The sequence below is a fragment of the Callithrix jacchus genome, chromosome 13 (assembly GCF_049354715.1).
Source record: "Callithrix jacchus isolate 240 chromosome 13, calJac240_pri, whole genome shotgun sequence".
Lineage (NCBI taxonomy): Eukaryota > Metazoa > Chordata > Mammalia > Primates > Cebidae > Callithrix > Callithrix jacchus.
The window spans coordinates 101,518,017-101,535,118 of record NC_133514.1 but is presented as its reverse complement, the minus strand read 5'-3'; the positions used below and the strand labels follow the sequence as shown (position 1 = coordinate 101,535,118).

At 45.7% G+C, this 17,102-nt stretch overlaps 1 protein-coding gene and 1 long non-coding RNA gene across 5 annotated transcripts in view; one reads left to right on the top strand and one right to left on the bottom strand.

Moving 5' to 3' along the window:
• Positions 1-17,102, top strand: part of ALPK2 (alpha kinase 2) — a 138,614-nt gene that overhangs the window by 108,282 nt on the left and 13,230 nt on the right. For 2 of the 4 annotated variants that reach the window (XR_013525930.1, XM_035271217.3), the window contains exons 9-11: positions 3,245-3,519; positions 5,325-5,413; positions 11,833-12,050. Coding sequence is in view for 1 of the 4 variants with exons in the window: in XM_035271217.3 (XP_035127108.3) it covers positions 3,245-3,519; positions 5,325-5,413; positions 11,833-12,050 (582 nt within the window). In the remaining 3 variants the exon portion in view is untranslated. Of the gene's footprint in view, positions 1-3,139; positions 3,520-5,324; positions 5,414-11,832; positions 12,051-17,102 lie in introns of all 4 variants that reach the window. The other 2 variants (XR_013525931.1, XR_013525932.1) reach the window with 1 other exon arrangement.
• LOC128929491 (uncharacterized) overlaps positions 1,399-17,102 on the bottom strand; it is a 45,569-nt gene continuing 29,865 nt past the window's right edge. The window contains exon 5 of the long non-coding RNA XR_008476096.2: positions 1,399-3,461. This is a non-coding gene — a long non-coding RNA (uncharacterized LOC128929491). The remainder of the gene's footprint in view (positions 3,462-17,102) is intronic.

Here is a 17,102-nt window from a genome sequence, read left to right as displayed (position 1 = left end):
CTTTCTTTCTTTTTTTTTTTTTGAGACGGAGTCTCTTTCTGTTGCCCAAGCTGAAGTGCAATGGTGTGATCTCAGCTCACTACAACCTCCACCTCCCCAGTTCAAGCAATTCTCCTGCCTCAGCCTCCTGAGTAGCTAGGTTACAGGCACCTGCCACCATGCCCAGCTAATTTTTTGTATTTTTACTAGAGATGGGGTTTCATCATGCTGGCCAGGCTGGTCTCGATCTCCTGACTTCAGGTGATCCACCCGCCTTGGCCTCCCAAAGTTCTGAGATTACAGGTATGAACCACTGCACCTGGCCTCTCCTGATTCTTTCTCATGGAACTGCCCCCTCTCAGGGACTTTAGGCAGCGTGGAGTGTGAGTCCTGGCAATGGATGCCTTTGCAAAGCTGCAAAGAAAATCGCACCTTCTTCACAACCCAAGACTCGCACCACCACTCTCCTGCCTTTGCCTAGCCTCCCCTCGGGGGCTCAGTTCTCCTGTTACCTTCGTTACTCTTACCAGGGAATAAATTGGTCTACAAGATTAATTCTTACCTCCATCTCTCAGTTTCAAAGAGATGCAAGCTCTAACCAAAAGAACACGCTCATTTTAGCCATCACCTCAGAAGACATTTTCGGACGGGCTGTCCTTTCAGATCTCTGCAGAGCTACAGATTCTATACCTGCTGCTTCTGCAAAGGAAGACCCAATAGATGAGTTTCCAATAGCTTGGAAAGTTCCACCTAAAACTCCAGCTCTTTCCCTGCAGGATTTTCAAGAGACAAAGAATAGTTTTTAGATTTGTGGGTTTTTTTTTCAATTAATTAGATTTGCTGAATTTTAAAGCATAAGGTGAACAAACTTTTTAATATTTTTTTGTGGTATACGTAGAATGTTTAGACACAGGTGCATGAACTTTTTACACTTAATAATTAAATTTTAGAAATGTGGGGATTTTGAAGGAAGACAGGATGTGGCAGATATACACACAGCGTTTTCTACACTCTGTAAGTGGTAGTAGAGGCCAAATTGTTAGAACGAATCATATAACTAGAATAGAACCGAGAAGGTTTGGGATATGGAAAAGCATTCCCTCTCTATTTTCTCACCTAATTTTTAAATTTAACTGTTAAAATACAACTGTGCTTTTCTCCATAAATTTTTTTTTTCCTGATTCTGTTACTTAGAATATAATCTGTGATCCAGCTATCGCCTAAAGCTTCATCTGAGAAAATGTCCCGTTTGCCTGTTTTCCTGCAGCTCCAAACCAGTTCTCTCCAGAAACCTAGGACAGGTTACTCAGTAGGAGTTATAGGGGAAGAAAAAGAATTTCTTCTTCAATCCTCTTAAGTTCTTAGTTGGAACAGATCCCTGTAACAAAAGAAGATTAATGAGAGAAAAACAAACAGAAGTTTATTAACAAGTATATTTCGTATATGCGTGGGAGACACTCAAGAAGTGCTCATTCAAGACGGGGCTTTGGATTCCAGCTGATAGAGCATCTTCAACAAAGAATGGTGCATTTTTAGAGTAGTGACAGGCAGAGGGAGGGACTTGGAGGAGGTAAGGGCAGTAGTTTGTGGGAAGTCCATTCCACAGACCTGGAAAATCTCCCAGCGTCTGGATTCTCATTAACGCTTGTTAATGCCTAGTGCCGTCTCCAGGACCATCAGCGTCTAAAGTTGTCTTCAGTCATTAACCTTTGTTCTTCCTGGCAGAAGGGGGAGGAGAATATTTTTTGTCTTTATAAACTTTTGTCCTGATTTCAGACAAATAGAGGAAAGGCAGAGAGCTTTCTTGCCTCTGCTTTTTGATTGCCTTCAGCTCAACAATCCTTTTACCAAAGAGGTAGGTTTGAGGGTGGCATACTCAAGAACCCGTAGTGTTCTGCTAGCCTTTGTGAAAATGCTTGGAGCACCTTTAGGAGTATCCTCTTTTTCCCAGCAGCTTCTAGCTCTTCACCTAGTTTTTCTGTTTGAAAATCCATCCACCTCCACTCTCCTCCATTCCTTCCTTCCTTCCTTCCTTTTCCTTCCTCCCTTCCTCCCTCCCTCCCTCCCTCCCTCCCTCCCTCCCTTCCTGGCAATAACTAGGCCAAGACCTTAATCAATACCCTATCAGAATAGCTGTAGTCTCCTTACAGTTTTAATAGCTACCATCAGTCTCAAATCATATGATTTGAAAATATTTTGAAAGGAGGAGAAAAGTATTTCCTTAAGCCTTCTATTAGAAACATGAAGTGGGATTTTTCACATGACCCATGGTTTCTTCTTATAAACATTCAGAAAGATGTCTGTTTTCATCAGTTTTGAGAAGTGGAAAGCGTTTTAAAAATCCAAATAATCTTTTTTCACTGAAAGCTACCTAATTTTCTTCTCTTGGTGAATCAGAAGTCTGATGGGGTCATCTCTAGTTTAAAATGGGCCGTCCTGATTAAATTCACTATCATCTCAAATGTGTAGATTTCACTCTGAAAAAACAAAAACAAAAACAAAAAACAGACTGCTAGAAAACTCAAAATAATTCTACTTTTCTTGTCACAAATAAATCCAAAATAATTCTATCTTCTTTTTCCATTTCTCTTCAAAGACATTTTTTTTTTTTACTATTTTTTGTTTTGTTTATTGCCTACCTGTTTCTCATACTTACCACATGCTTTCTTAATGGAGGCAGTATTGCCACCAAGAAGGCCAACACTGGTTCTTGGGAGGCAAAGAAAAGTTACTCATGTTCTGTATAAAGCACAGATACACATGTGGCACATCAACAGATAGTATATTTGTGGCACTCAGCTTTAATGGCAGGCAATTAAACAAATTCCAGAAAAGATTCTGGGGTCGGGGAGGGGCAATAATGAAAACAAGGTTGATCTGATGCTACCCTCAGATCTTACCATCGGTCTTTCCTCCCTCCTCTATACTTTATCCATCTTTTCAACTTGCCTTTTGTTACTTTGCTTGGTTCCACTTATATTTTCCAGATCTGCCTAGAATTCTTTTCCTGATCTTTCCAGTTTTGCTCCAACCCGTCTCTCACGATGTTCCCACATTCTCATTCAGTGACCTGTCTCCTCCTCACCAACCCACTCATCTCTTCTTTTAGCTGTGTCGCTGTCGAGGGGGTCAGTGTGGCTTCTCCCTCTCTGTTCTGCAGGTCAGCTTTGTCACTGTCCCAATGTGGGGACCCTCCCCCTGTGGAGTTAGCCAAGGAACAGCACTGGGAGGTGTTCTTTCCAACCGCAGCTGTGCTGTGTTTCAGGATGCGAAGAGATTGAATTCAGCCAGCTCATCTTCAGAGAAGACTTCCTCCATGACAGCTACTTTGGGGGTCGCCTGCGTGGCCAGATCGCCACAGAGGAGCTGCACTTTGGAGAAGGGGTTCACCGCAAAGCCTTCCGCAGCACGGTGATGCACGGCCTCACGCCGGTCTTCAAACCTGGCCACGCCTGTGTGCTTAAGGTGCACAATGCCATTGCCTATGGGACCAGAAATAATGATGAGCTCATCCAAAGGAACTACAAGCTTGCTGCCCAGGTGAGTCCATCTGCCCAAAGGCTGTCACTTCTGCTGTGAGAGCCACCCATGATGAGAGATGAAAATCAGACTCAGGACTGACGGGAGGGTCTTCAAAAGGGTGTTTTTCCTCTTTGGGTGTATTGATTCAATCACAGTGCTGGGGGTCACTTCTCAGTTCTCAGAAGTAATTTCTTGGCCTTATGCCAGCTAGTGGGGACTCAGCCAGTGCCTAGAGACACCTCACCAGTTCTAACCTGAGATGTAATTGATTTTGTTTCTAAGAAGCCCCATGAGATCCCTGAGGGGTTGAATCCACTTGGGCCTAGGATGATCTGGAAAGTGGGGGTTCTAAGCTACACTCGATGCCAGGGTCCCCAGGAACAGATAGAATCGGCACTAGTTGCTGGAGTGTTTTGTTTGGGTTCGTTTTGTGGAGGGGAGGGTGGGGTATATCTAGAAGAGTCGGCATTGCCCTTGTTTTCTGCCTTCCTGAGTTTGGTGTAATGTCAGCCTGTAAAATAGGAAGAGAGGTGAACCCAAGTCCCTAGCTGAGTTTCCACTTCTCTTGTTATAGAGTCATAGAACTCAAGGAGTGAGGGGAGGGCAGGAGAGCCTTAGCTTTTCCTGCTCCTTCCTCCTCCTATCCACATATTTGCTTCATGTATTTCACTCCATCTTTTTTTTTGTGTTTTTTTTTTTTTTGAGACAGGGTCTCACTCTGTCCCCAGGCTGGAGTGCAGAGGCACAATCACGGCTCACAGTAGCCTCGACCTCTCGACCTCCTGGCCTTAAGCAACCATCCTGCCTCAGCCTCCCAAGTAGTTGGGATTACAGGTGCATGCCACCACGCTCAACTAATTTTTTATTTATTTTTTCTAGAGACGGAGTCTCTCTATCTTATCCAGGCTGGTCTTGACCTCCTGGAAGGCTCCAAGTGATCCTCCGGCCTCTGCCTCCCAAAGTGCTGGGGTTACAGGCATGAGCCACCACAGCTGGTGTAAAGCTATTTCACTCTTTACACGGGCACTGGTGTAGCTGTCAAGAAAGTTGGGTCTTTCACAAGCTATGTACCCCTTTGAAATGTTTACCATAAACATTTAAAACATTAAAACCAATAGGTTAAACTTGGATGAATCTCTCAGGTCCAGTCAAGCACTAAGCATCGTGACCCTGTGGCAACGTCACGTGGGACTTTGTGCTTCTGAAGGCAGCCCTGCTCTCTAAATATAGGATTCTGCCTGTTGTATTCCTTTCTCCTCCCAATCCACCCCTCCTTTTGCTTTTCTCTCTGAATATTCCCTCTATCTCAAATATGACACAGTCCTGGAAAATCTCCCAGCATCTGGATTCTGACTCAGAAAAGCCCCACAGAGTAGGAGGCAGAATCCACTTAGCTTTTCCCAAGGCAGACATCTTATTGTGGCATTCATTAATTACACCTTTAAAAAGGGGTTGCAATGGCAGGTCTCACAGGAAACCCAGTAGTTCCCCAAGTGACACCTGACAATGTGATGAGGGGCCAGTCCCCTTAGTCCTGGGGTGAATTTCAGCCATGCTGGCTCCAGAAATTTTATAGTCCAGGAACATCTGGTCCCAGAGACCACTTGACCTCTGCCTGGACAGTTCCTTCACATCTCAGAGATCCTCTGTAAGTGGCCAACTCTATGTTCTCATAATTGTTGCCTCTGCGGCTCCAATGAGGGGGTGGGCTTGTCAATTTATCGAATTTACCTTACTGGGAAATCTCCTGAATAATCTTATTGAGCAACATTGTCTGAATTTCCTGTAGTCACTGGGGCTTTCTATGTATTTTGGTGATATAGGAATGCTATGTTCAAAATACTGCCAGGTATTACGCCAAGATCTACGCTGCTGAAGCACAGCCTCTGGAAGGCTTTGGAGAAGTGCCTGAGTAAGTGTGTCTACCCTGCCTTGTATCACACTCTTGACTCGTTGGGGACTGGGAGGGATGAGTGAGTGAGAAGGAACAGTAGGGCAAGTGTTTCAGCTGGCCTCTCAGTCTGTAAGGTCCACGAAGGTTCACGTGGCTGCTATCATACCTCTTGCTGGGTCTCCAGAGATGTACAGAAAGACACTTGAGAAATATTCTTTAAATGGATCGATGGATAGATAGATGGGTGTCTGTATGGATTAATCTATCCAGTAAATGAATCTACCATGTTAAATAGAAAAGAAAGGATATCTACTCTCATAGCTATTACATTGTCTAAACAGTAAGCAAACACAACAGAACAAGAGCTATCACAAGGCAATTAGCCCCATGATGAAAATAAGATATGGCGGTATGTTAGGGAAGAGTGGACTGGGTGATCAGGACCATAGTAACATAGTGCCCACTTCCTGGGATCCTCCAGAGATAAATCACACCCATTTTTATCCACTTTTTACTTAAATATTTACTGGCCCAAGCAAATTTTGTCTGGAGTCTGGAGCTTGTGTTTACGGCTCCATTTGTCTGGCTGAGATCGCACTTGCATACTTCAGTGGACAGAAAAGGGGCTTAGCTAGTACATGTTGGAAATTTCAGACAGAGCAGCTATTTACCTGCCAGTAAAAACTGGGAGAAGGAAGAAGGAAGACGTTCTGTCTGAATTGCCCCTGTTAACTCACAAAATGGGAAAAATCGTTTCCCTTAGGTGGTACGTTTGGAAAACCATGTGTAAAGTGTAACACTTTCTTCTCTTTCTCAAGAAATGCTCAACATGCTTCAGACACGTTTACAATTGCCTTTCTGTTAATCACAGCCAGCCATCTGGACTGAGTTAAGCTTTCACGATATGGAAACTGGCTCCTTTTTTCCCCAAGCCCCCCTCTTTTCAGTCTCTGTCCTTCTAAGTTTTCTTCAAAACAGAAAAGATTTAACCCACAAGTCCATCCCACCACACACAGAACCACAGTGCCCTCCCGCAGGGACAGACATAAGTTTTGTGTGGCTTAACTCTTATGCAGTTTGGGCTTTCTTTCTTTCCTTGCTTTTCTCTCTTTCCTTTTTCCCTTCATTTTTAATTTTATTTTTTAAGATACAGGGTCTCCCTCTATTGTCCAGGCTGGAGGGCAGTGGTGCAGTCACGGCTCACTGCAGCCTTGACCTTCCAGGCTCAAGCGATCCAGCCTCCCAAGGAGCTGGGACGACGGGTGCTCAGCACCACACCTGGCTAATTAAAACAAACTTTTTTTGGAGAGACAAGGCCTCTGTATGTTGCCCAGGCTGGCCTACAACTCCTGGCCTCAAGTGATCTTCCTGCCTTGGCCTCCCAAATTGCTGGTGTTATAGGCATGAGCCACCATGCCTAGCAAATTTGGGGCCCTTTTTAAAGAAAAGAACACAAAATTATAAGATTGGTCAAGGGACTTGGAAAGGGCTCATTGCAAGTGAATGATGGGGAGGCTGATTCATTAGCTGCATTAGCATCACAGTAAATAGGCCACTGCCTTAAAGATAGGTTAGGACATTTTTCTATCTAAACCACTTTTCCATTCCTTACAAGGGGCAGTCTGTGACCACATGAATGCTGATGGTATATGGGAGGAGCGAGGGCCCTTAAAAGGGTCTCTGAGCCAGACTCCATGTTCATGGAACCTAAACCAGAGGACTCTACAGCCAGAAAACACACACACAGCACTCACCATACACACACACACATACCACACATAAACAAATCCCACCCACACACACCCACACACACTCCCACAGCACACATACACACCACATGCCACATACACGCCATGGGTACAACACACATACCACACACACCACACACAAACATATGCACACCACACATATAACACATGTCATACACACCCCACACACACCACACACCACACATACAACAGACATTACACACCCCCCCACACACAAGCACACCACATACACACACACACCCCCCACACACCCCACACACCCCACACACCAACCACACACATGCACATACACATACACATACACACTAGACACGTAACACACCACACACCCAACACAAACACCCCACACACATACACCACACACATACACACACAACACACATAACACACACAAACACACTTAACACACACAGGCCACACACACAACCACACAGTACACACACACACAATACCCACACATAGAGCTGACCCCGTATATTCCCAGCCTTCTCTGAAAGCCTGCACATCTAGAGAGAGGACCCAGGAGTCCCGTCCCGTTTCCCCATTGCCACAGCCCCCTAGACCAACCCCTGGGGCCACCCCTTGTGTATTTCCAAGCAATGAAGCAGGCCTGGAGAAGCTTTTTTAGTGGAGCATGTGAGGTCTTGGAGAGAAAATGCTCCTCATTTGGGCAGCTTCTGTTTTTGAATTCATGAATATCAATGGAGTCACATTGTCTATGCAAATGAGTCCTGCTGGGCAGAGGCCAGGCCTAATTAAGACCCTGAATAATGCCCAGCTCTTGTTTCTGTTTTTACCCCACCAGGGATGCAGAATTAATAAAAGCCCAAGCAAACCGTGAACCCTTTTGTTGGCAGAGGGGTCAGGGGCCACAGGGGGTTCTCAGGAGGCAACCAGGGTGCCCTGGATCCTGTAGAAGTGACAAAGCATGACAGAGGGTGGCTTGGGGCTGCACTGATTTCAGGGCTGCAGGGCAAGTTTCACCGCCCTAATGTGCCCACTCCCATCTGGCTGATATCTGACATTTCTTTAACAAGACACAAAGAGCTTCTGTCTTAATATTAGAAAGAATGGCTCAAATGACTCTGGCATGACTAGTAATCAGGGTTCGCTGGTATAAGAGGGGCTCACTGCCTAAGAACTCTGTTCTGGCTTAGATTCTGCTCATGAGCAAGCCTCTGTGTACTCACTGTGAAGTGAGGGGGATTCTCAGTTTCCAGGAAATGCCCCTAAAAGGCAGAGGAGGATACATGTGTGCCCTTCAAAGGGTCTGGGGGCTTCAGCCAAAGTAGCTGGCCTGCAGATGTCATTTCTTTGAAGTATTATATTTTATAGCTTTTAAATTCTATTGAATTTTGTATCCTCCTTCCCTCTATGACTGTCATTGTTTTAATACACAATAATGTTTTTCCAACTGGCTTTGGCTCAAGCTAACAACCACATGGAGCCTTCAGTTTACTTCCCGGGAGCAGGCACAGCCTGGGTGGTGAAGCACAGGGCATGGTTCCGGGAGGACGCTCCCAGCTCTCGCGGAGGCAGGGGCACGTGAGCAGGGCAGGACCTGTGCCCCAGCTGGTGTGTGCGCGTAACCGCTACATGGGTTTGCCTTGCCTGCTACCCAGACAGAGCTGATTTATCAAGACAGGGAAATTGCAATAAACAGTTTATTATACATAGAGCTTTTTTTGTTTCTTTGTTTTTTTTGAGATGGAGTTTAAACTCTGTTGCCCAGGCTGGAGTGCAGTGGCATGATCTCGGCTCACTGCAACCTCTGCTCACAGGTTCAAGTGATTCTCCTGCCTCAGCCTCCTGAGTAGCCGGGATTACAGGCATATGCCAACACACCCAGCTAATTTTTGTATTTTTAGTAGAGACAGCAGTTTCACCATGTTGGCCAGGATGGTCTTGATCTCTTTGATCTTGTGATCCACCTGCCTCCCAAAGTCCTGGGATTATAGGCGTGAGCTGTTTCCAGAAAGGGGACCCAATCCAGACCCCAAGAGAGGGTTCTTGGATCTCACGCAAGAAATAATACAGGGCAAGTCCATAGATTAAAGTGAAAGCCTGTTTTTTAAGAAAGTAGAATAAAAGAATGGATATAACCCGAGGGCTGCTGGCTGGCCATTTTTATGTTATTTCTTGATGATATGCTAAACAAGGGGTGGATTATTCATGCCTCCCCTTTTTAGACCACATAGGGTAACTTCCTGACATTGCCATGGCATTTGTAAACTGTCATGGCGCTGGTGGGAGCATGGCAGTGAGGAAGGCCAGAAGTCACTCTTGACACCATCTTGGTATTGGTGGATTTTTAGCCAACTTCTTTACTGCAGCCTATTTTATCAGCAAAGTCTTTATGACCTGTGCCCTGTGCCAACCTCCTATGTCATCCTGCGACTTGGAATGCCTTAACCATCTGGGAGTGCAGCCCAGTAGGTTTCAGCCTTATTTTGCCCAGCTCCTATTCAAGATGGAGTTGCTCTGGTTCACATGCCTCTGACAGAACTGGCTAAATGGGAGACGAGTTTTATTATTACTCAAATCAGTCCTGAAAATTTGGAGGCTAGGGATTTTTTTTTTTTTTTTTGGTAGAGTGGAGTGCAGGGGGCTAGGAAATACAGAATGTTTATTAGTTGGGTCAGGGATGGAATCAGGGAGATGAAGCTGTCCTCTTGCACTGAGTCACTTCCTGGGTGAAGTCCACAAGACCAGATGAGCCAGTTTTACCAGTCTGGGTGGGGCCACCTGATTCATCAGAATACAGGGTCTGAAAAATGCCTCAAACACAAGTCTGAGGATTTACTAGTAATGTTATCTATGGGAGCAACTGGTAAAGTTAGAAATATTGTGGCCCCTGGTTGCATGACACCTGAGCCATCACTTCTAATCTTGTGGTTAAGTTCTTGGTTATACAAAGGTGATCTGGTCCCCAAGCAAGGAGGCAGTTTGTTTTGGAGAGGGGCTCTTCCCATCAGCATTTGAATGGAATTAAAGCAAGGAGGTTGCCAGGGAGTGTGGGCAGAGAAAGAAGAGCTGTTTCAGGGCACTCCAGAGTCTAAAGGTTGGGGAGAGGATGAGGATCTCGCAAAGGAGACAGAGAAAAGGTAGCCAGGGAAGCAGAAAAAAACCATGAGGGCATGGGCTTCTGGAAGCCAGGGGAAGGTGTTTCAGAAAGAAGTGAGAGATCCACTGTGCCCAGAGCTGCTGAGCGCAAATGGGGTGGGGGCTGAGAAGAGAACATTGGACTGAGCAGCATGATGGTTGTGCTGCTCTTGACAGAGTGTCTTTAGAGGGAAAGCCTCTTTCAGATGCTCGAGAGAGAATGGGAGGGGAGGGACTAGAGAGTCTACAATGGGTTTGAGTTTTGATGTGAAATGTGAGTAAGTCAGTAGTTGGGGTGGGCTATGGGGTTGCCATGCTGTGTACTTATCACAGCATGTTGCTAGGCTCTTGGGAATGATTCTGTAGAGGGGAATATTGATGGAGGAGAGAGAGGAAAAACTGCTGGAGCAATACCTGGAGGATTTGAGAAGGGCAGGGACCAGGGCACCTGTAGCAGAGATGTTTCGGGTAGGAGCAGGGATGGCTTATTGCAGTAGGTAGAGGGTGTAGTGTGTGGGCACAGACCAGGGGGTGAGAATATGGATGTGTTCATGGAAGCATTTAGAGATTCTCTTTCAGTTTTTGCACTGAAACAGGAAGCTGAGAGTATGGTAGGGGAGGAGGTGTAGGGGCTTTGAAGAGACAGGGACAGGTAGGAAGTCATTATGTAGGATGATGTGACAGCGAATGGATAATGGAAACTCCATCCCATATCTGATCACATCTGTAGCCCCCTGGATGTCATTGCCTGGCCCTGGTCTCCCTGCACCAGCCCTGGCCTATTCTTCACAGAGAGGCAGTGATCTTTGTCATGCAGAAATTTCCTCATGTCCCTCACTTGCCCCAGATCCTCCAATGGCTTCTACTCCAACTCAGTAGAAAGCTTTCTAAATGGCCTCCCAGGTCCCCCAAGGCCTGGCTTCCTGTCCTTTCTGCCTCCCCCAACCCCCGCCAATCTCACTGGCTACCTGCACACCCACTGCACACCAGGAGTGTTCCTGCCCCAAGCATTTCCCCTTGGGGTGCCTTCAACTTGGAATGCTCTGTCATCAGTGTCCTCCCGGCTCCCCCCACTTCCTGTAGGCCTCTGCTCAAATGTTCTTCAGCTATGAACAAGGTCTGCTCTGCCCTCCCTACATAAAAGAGCTGCCCCTGCTCCACTGCATGCTCCCTGTCTCTTCTTCACTTCAGATGGAGGGAGGGAGGAAAGAGGGTGGGCTGAAGAAAGGCTGAATGGACAAATGGATGGATGGGTGAGTAGATAAATGGATGAATGGATAGATTATACTCATCGATTGATTGGTCATTAAGATATAACTGCAATAAAGACATTCATTTCTACATGAGCAATTAAACTCCATCCCAAAGAGGAATTTATAAGAACAAATCAAACATGGAAACATGTCTTACCCATTAAAAAGTCATTGAATGGATTTGTAGTCTAAACCTAGCAGAGTTGGGGACAAATTCTACACTTGCTGCTGCTCCAGGTGAGGGGAGAACGCTGCAGGAGCCTCTCTTCCCAGTGGAGACCTCCACGTGTGCCTGTGTTCTCTTCCCTCCTAGGATCATTCCTATTTTTCTTATCCATCGGCCTGAGAACAATATCCCATATGCCACAGTGGAGGAGGAGCTGATTGGAGAATTTGTGAAGTATTCCATCAGGGATGGGAAAGAAATAAACTTCTTGAGAAGAGAATCAGAAGCTGGTCAGAAGTGTTGCACCTTCCAGCACTGGGTGTACCAGAAGACAAGTGGCTGCCTCCTGGTGACAGACATGCAGGGTGAGGAGAGCAGCTTAGCCTGGGCTCCAGGGATACTGTGGACCAGAGATGTTCCTGTGGGTGGAGAGGGAGGGGAGGGAGAGGAAGAATAGGCCTGCTGGGTACCTTTAAGCACCTTTACCTGCAGAAGGTGTTACTGATGCCTCATCAGAAACAAGATTTGATGAATGAACCTGAAATGACCAGTCAGATGGCCATGTCTACTGAGAATCAGCTTGGCCGTAGAGACCCCCACCCAGGTGGCACTGAAGGCATTAAGAAGCAGATACCCAGATAAACAGCAAAGTGGCTATCTAGGGGGCCAACAGCCATTGAGAGTCTTGGGGTGACAGCATTTCGGGCTGAGAGCCTTGAGCAGACACTGACCCATGCATTTATTCTCTCTGAACAGGCGATTCTTATTAACAAACAGGTGTTCTGTATTTTCTCATAACACAAAATATGCCAAGTAGGCAGCTGGTGCCCGCTTACCCCTGATCACAGACAAACTAAAAAGTATTCTCCATGAGGGAGCCACGGGGGCAGGGTCAGATGTCCCCCACTTAAATAATTGTTTTAACTGGTGTATGATATTTATATATTGTCCTGCAACTTTAGAATGCCCCAAGTAGTGTTCTACTTGGGAGGCGGGGATTGGGGGATGGGGGTGGGGGTTGGTTAGGTTTTCCCTGTCACTGTTCTTCCTAGCAAACAATGTATTCATTCTATCATACACTCAGCATTTCTCAGTAATTATACACTTAGCATTTCTCAACACATTTTATTAAAAAAAATTTTGGGGGGGGATAGGGTCTCACTCGGTTACTCAGGCTGGAGTGCAGTGGCGTGATCATACCTTACTGCAGCCTTGAATTCCTGCACTCAAGTATTCCTCCCACCTCAGCCTCCAGAGTAGCTGAGACTGCACAGGCATTCCACCACACCTGGCTAATTTTCAAAACATTTTTTTTGTAGAAACAGAGTCCTGGAGAATTTCCCAGGGTGGTCTCGAACTACTGGGCTCTAGAGATCCTCCCACACTGGCCTCCAAAAGTTCTGGGATTACAGGCATGAGCCACTGTGCCTGGAGGTCATTTCATTTTAATAATTCATACCAATAATGCCTTCCCATTACAACAGGTAACCAGAGAGTACTTTATTATTATGTCCTCAGTAGGCCTAAACTCAGCAATATATACCAAAATCCACATCTGCCATAAGATAAACTAAGATGTAATATTTCATTCTCAATAGACAAAAGAGTCTTTAGAATGCTCATGTTTTCAATGTATACACAATTGTTTAGGAATACCATTTCTTATATGGAATGGAGATGTCATAATTAGGGTTCCCCTAGGACAGAACTGAGACAAGTACTTATGTACGAAGAGTGGATCCCAGGAAACGCCAGCGGAGGAGTAGGGACGTGCAACTGGGGAAGGAAAGGCAGCTGGTAGAGTATGTAATTATTAGCAGTGACTGCCATGGGCACGGGAGCTGATGTCTGCCAGGAGCCCTGCAGAGCACACTTCTCAGTGAGGGGGCCGGGGTTTGTATACACCAACTGCCAGGGTCACCAACTGGCGGCAGCTCTGAGTGGGGGCATTACCTCCCCTGCACTTGTCACCTGCCCACATGGGCAAGTTAAGCTGGATAAAAAACATGATCAGAGAAAGTTATTAGGCAGAGAATTGCTGGTGGTGGCACTGAGAGGTGGAGCCAGGTGCACAGAAGTGGTTAGGGCACAGGCAATAGGTGAGGCACCAGCAGCTTCTGCCGCAAGGGGTTCCCTATTTTCATTTGCTGTTAAGAAAATCTGAACTATATTATTGTATGCCTACCACATGTCAGACATTGTCCCAGATGAGAATCTCAAGCTCTAGCTATTACATGGTGTTGAAGAGCAAGACCACCTTAGGGTTCTGTTCCCTGCACTGCCACTTCCAACCTCGTAGCCTGGGGGCAAATTACCTTCCTCTTTGCTTTAGTGACTTCCACAAAGGGTTGTTTTGAGAATTAAATTAGATAGGAAAGCACTTATTGCAGCGTTGCCACATAATAGATGGTTCCTTTTTTTTTTTTTTTTTAACTCATTTTTAAAATTTGTTTGAGACAGGGTGTCACTCTGTCACCCAGACTGGAATGCAGTGGTGCAAACACAGCTCACTGCAGCCTCAACCTCCTGGACTCAAGTGATCCTCCTGTCTCATCCTGTCATGTAGCTGGGAACACAGAAGTATGCCATCATACCTGGCTTGCTCTTTCTTTCTTTTAGTTTCTTTTTGGAGATGGGGTTTCACTTTGTTGCTCAGGCTGGTCTTGGACTCCTGGGCTCGGGTGATCCTCCTGCCTCTGACTCCCAAAGTGCTGGGATTACAGGTATGAGCCACTGTGCCCAGCCTTTATTTTGAAATAATTATCGACTCACAAGCATTTGCAAAAATAAATGGAGTGGTTCCCGTGTACACTTCACCCAGCTTCACCTAATAGCGACATCTCACATAACTAGAGTACGTTATCGAAACCAAGAGACTGACATTGGCAGCATATAATTAACTACACGAGAAACTTTACTTGGATTTCATCAGTTTTTGTATGCATTCATTTTTTCCCGTTATTTTTACTTAATCTTCCTAACAACCCTGCAGAGAAGATATTATGATCCCCATTTTACAGATGGGAAAACTGAGGCCTGGGGACCATGATTTAATTGTCTGCTGTCACTCAGCCAGTAAGTAGAGGGGTCCAAGACTCCAACCCGCATTTTCTGACCCTGATCCCAAGTTCATTCCACTAACTAACAATTTAGCAAATTTGCAAGATATTTCCAGATCTTTCCAAGCCTCTCCTGATGTTAGAAGGCTCTGGTATGTGTCTGGTTTTTCTTCCTCCTAAGCCCTCGGAAGGACTCCTCGCAGGCCAGCTGGGAAATGTAACATTACCTTCTTGTAGATGAAGCCAATCTGCAAATTTAAGTCAGACTCCACTCTTTGAAGAGACTTTGCGGCCACAAACACACATGCACAATATGGTCTTAACAAACAGCTGTTTGTTCTATTTAGACTCTGGCTGTGCAATTGCTGCTATCCCCCCATTATTCTCCTTGGGAATTAATTTTGTATTAAATATAGCTCTTCTGCTGAAAAGCAGCACCCCAGGGCTTCGTGCAGTTAGTTTCACTCCCAGGTACTGATAAACAGCAGTAATGGAATATCACGTCTCTCTGTAAACGATGTGTGTGGTTTAACATGTAGTGCACTGTTAAGGACTGGTGTTTGTTTATTTACTCTCTGTTGATGGACAAAAAGTATTTTTACTGTCGTTGTCATTGTGGTATGAGATAGCACATCTATTTTTTAAGCAAACTCCATTTTTTTTTCTTCTTCCTTTTGAGACAGAGTTTGGCTCTCGTTGCTCAGGCTGGAGTTCAGTGGCGTGATCTTGGCTCACCACAACCTCTGCCTCCCAGGTTCAAGCGATTCTCCTGCCTCAGCCTCTCTAGTAGCTAGGATTACAGGCATGTGCCACTATGCCCAGCTATTTTTGTATTTTTAATAGAGATGGGGTTTCTCCATGTTGGTCAGGCTGGTCTTGAACTCCCAACTTCAGGTGATCCACCCACCTCGACCTCCTAAAGTGCTGATTACAGGCATTAGCTACTGTGCCCGGCCTCAAACTCCACTTTTTATAATTTTACAGAGACACTAGAATTAGAATTAAACGCAAATTCTACCACCACCTTTTCGGACTTTTAAAAGTTAACTCTCCCTGGCTCTATTTGCTTGCTTAGAAGATTACAGCAGGTCCTGCAGGTCTGTGAGGTGAGCCTGTGATTTGGATCTGAGAGCTGCACGCTGCTGAGACTACCAGGATTTCTAGCAAGCTGTCACCCCAAAAACCCAAGACCTCTAATTCTGGAGACTGAATTTCTAATGCTGTTAGTTTCCTTCTGTTCATTAGAAACAACCTGTATGTAGATGACTATTATCCCCAACTCAGTTCGAGAGCTGCACCAGGATTTAACTTTAGACTCTAAAGAGTCTTAATAACCTTGGCAGAATTGCTGGCAAATTATTAAACTGAGAGAGGGAAGTTTTCTTTTAAAAATTATGTCCTGTCTTTCTAAACTGTAAGTGACAGCTGGTAATTGTGGGAAACAAGGGAAAGCAATTCTCCAAGTTCGAGGACCTTTTGCCAAATGGCTTTTTCAAATTGGACTTCCGTGCGGCTTAGAGCTATAATTTTAAAATACAATTTTCCACGAAACAAGATGTCCAGAGAGAGCTTTTGCAATTTGGTGGATTTTTTTCTCAAAGCATAGTCCCTGCAATAAAAGCTACATGAAGCATTTCTACATATGTTTGAGGTATTAGCAGCTTTGAAAGAATGAGATGAATTAGTTACCAACCATGAAGGAGACTTTTAAAATGCTCGCTGGTTCTCCCAGGGTGCTGTGTCTGATTTAGCTCACAGGTGCACTGCAGAACAGCAGGCTCATGGCTTCCGTCGGAATAACCACCCTGAATCCCAACATCTCCTGTGTGTTTGCCATGCTCCCAGAGATACCTCTGAATCAGAACATTAACCCTTCAGCTGTCTTTTCCTGGGCCTCAGAATCAGCACTCCACATGGGTGGAGAGCCATGGGACTAGGTGGTCAGCAGATCTAATCCTCGTGGTTGGCTTTAGGGGGATGCAGAGTTTTTTCTTTCCACAGCCCAAAATGGTTTTTAGGCTGCCAGGGCCCTCTGTGGGCAGGTCACTTGCTGGAGGTGGGGAATGCCAGTGCCCACAGCCAAGAGGCAGGGGCAAGTGCACAGGAGGCAGGACCCCGGTCTGGCATCTACAGTTGCAGACGCATGGGTGGGGTGGCACTGTGGGCCCTGGAATAAAATGTTACCATGCGATTGCATGGATGAGGACCTGGTGGAGGTCCGCTGCACTGGAGCAAGTGCCCATAGCCCTCACCCTAGGGAGACAGGAGTAGAATTGGTATGTGATCAGGTCATGGAGATTCTGGAAAGACCAAGAAAGAATCCGCACTCTGGGCATCAGGGAAATGCTTTACTTTTTG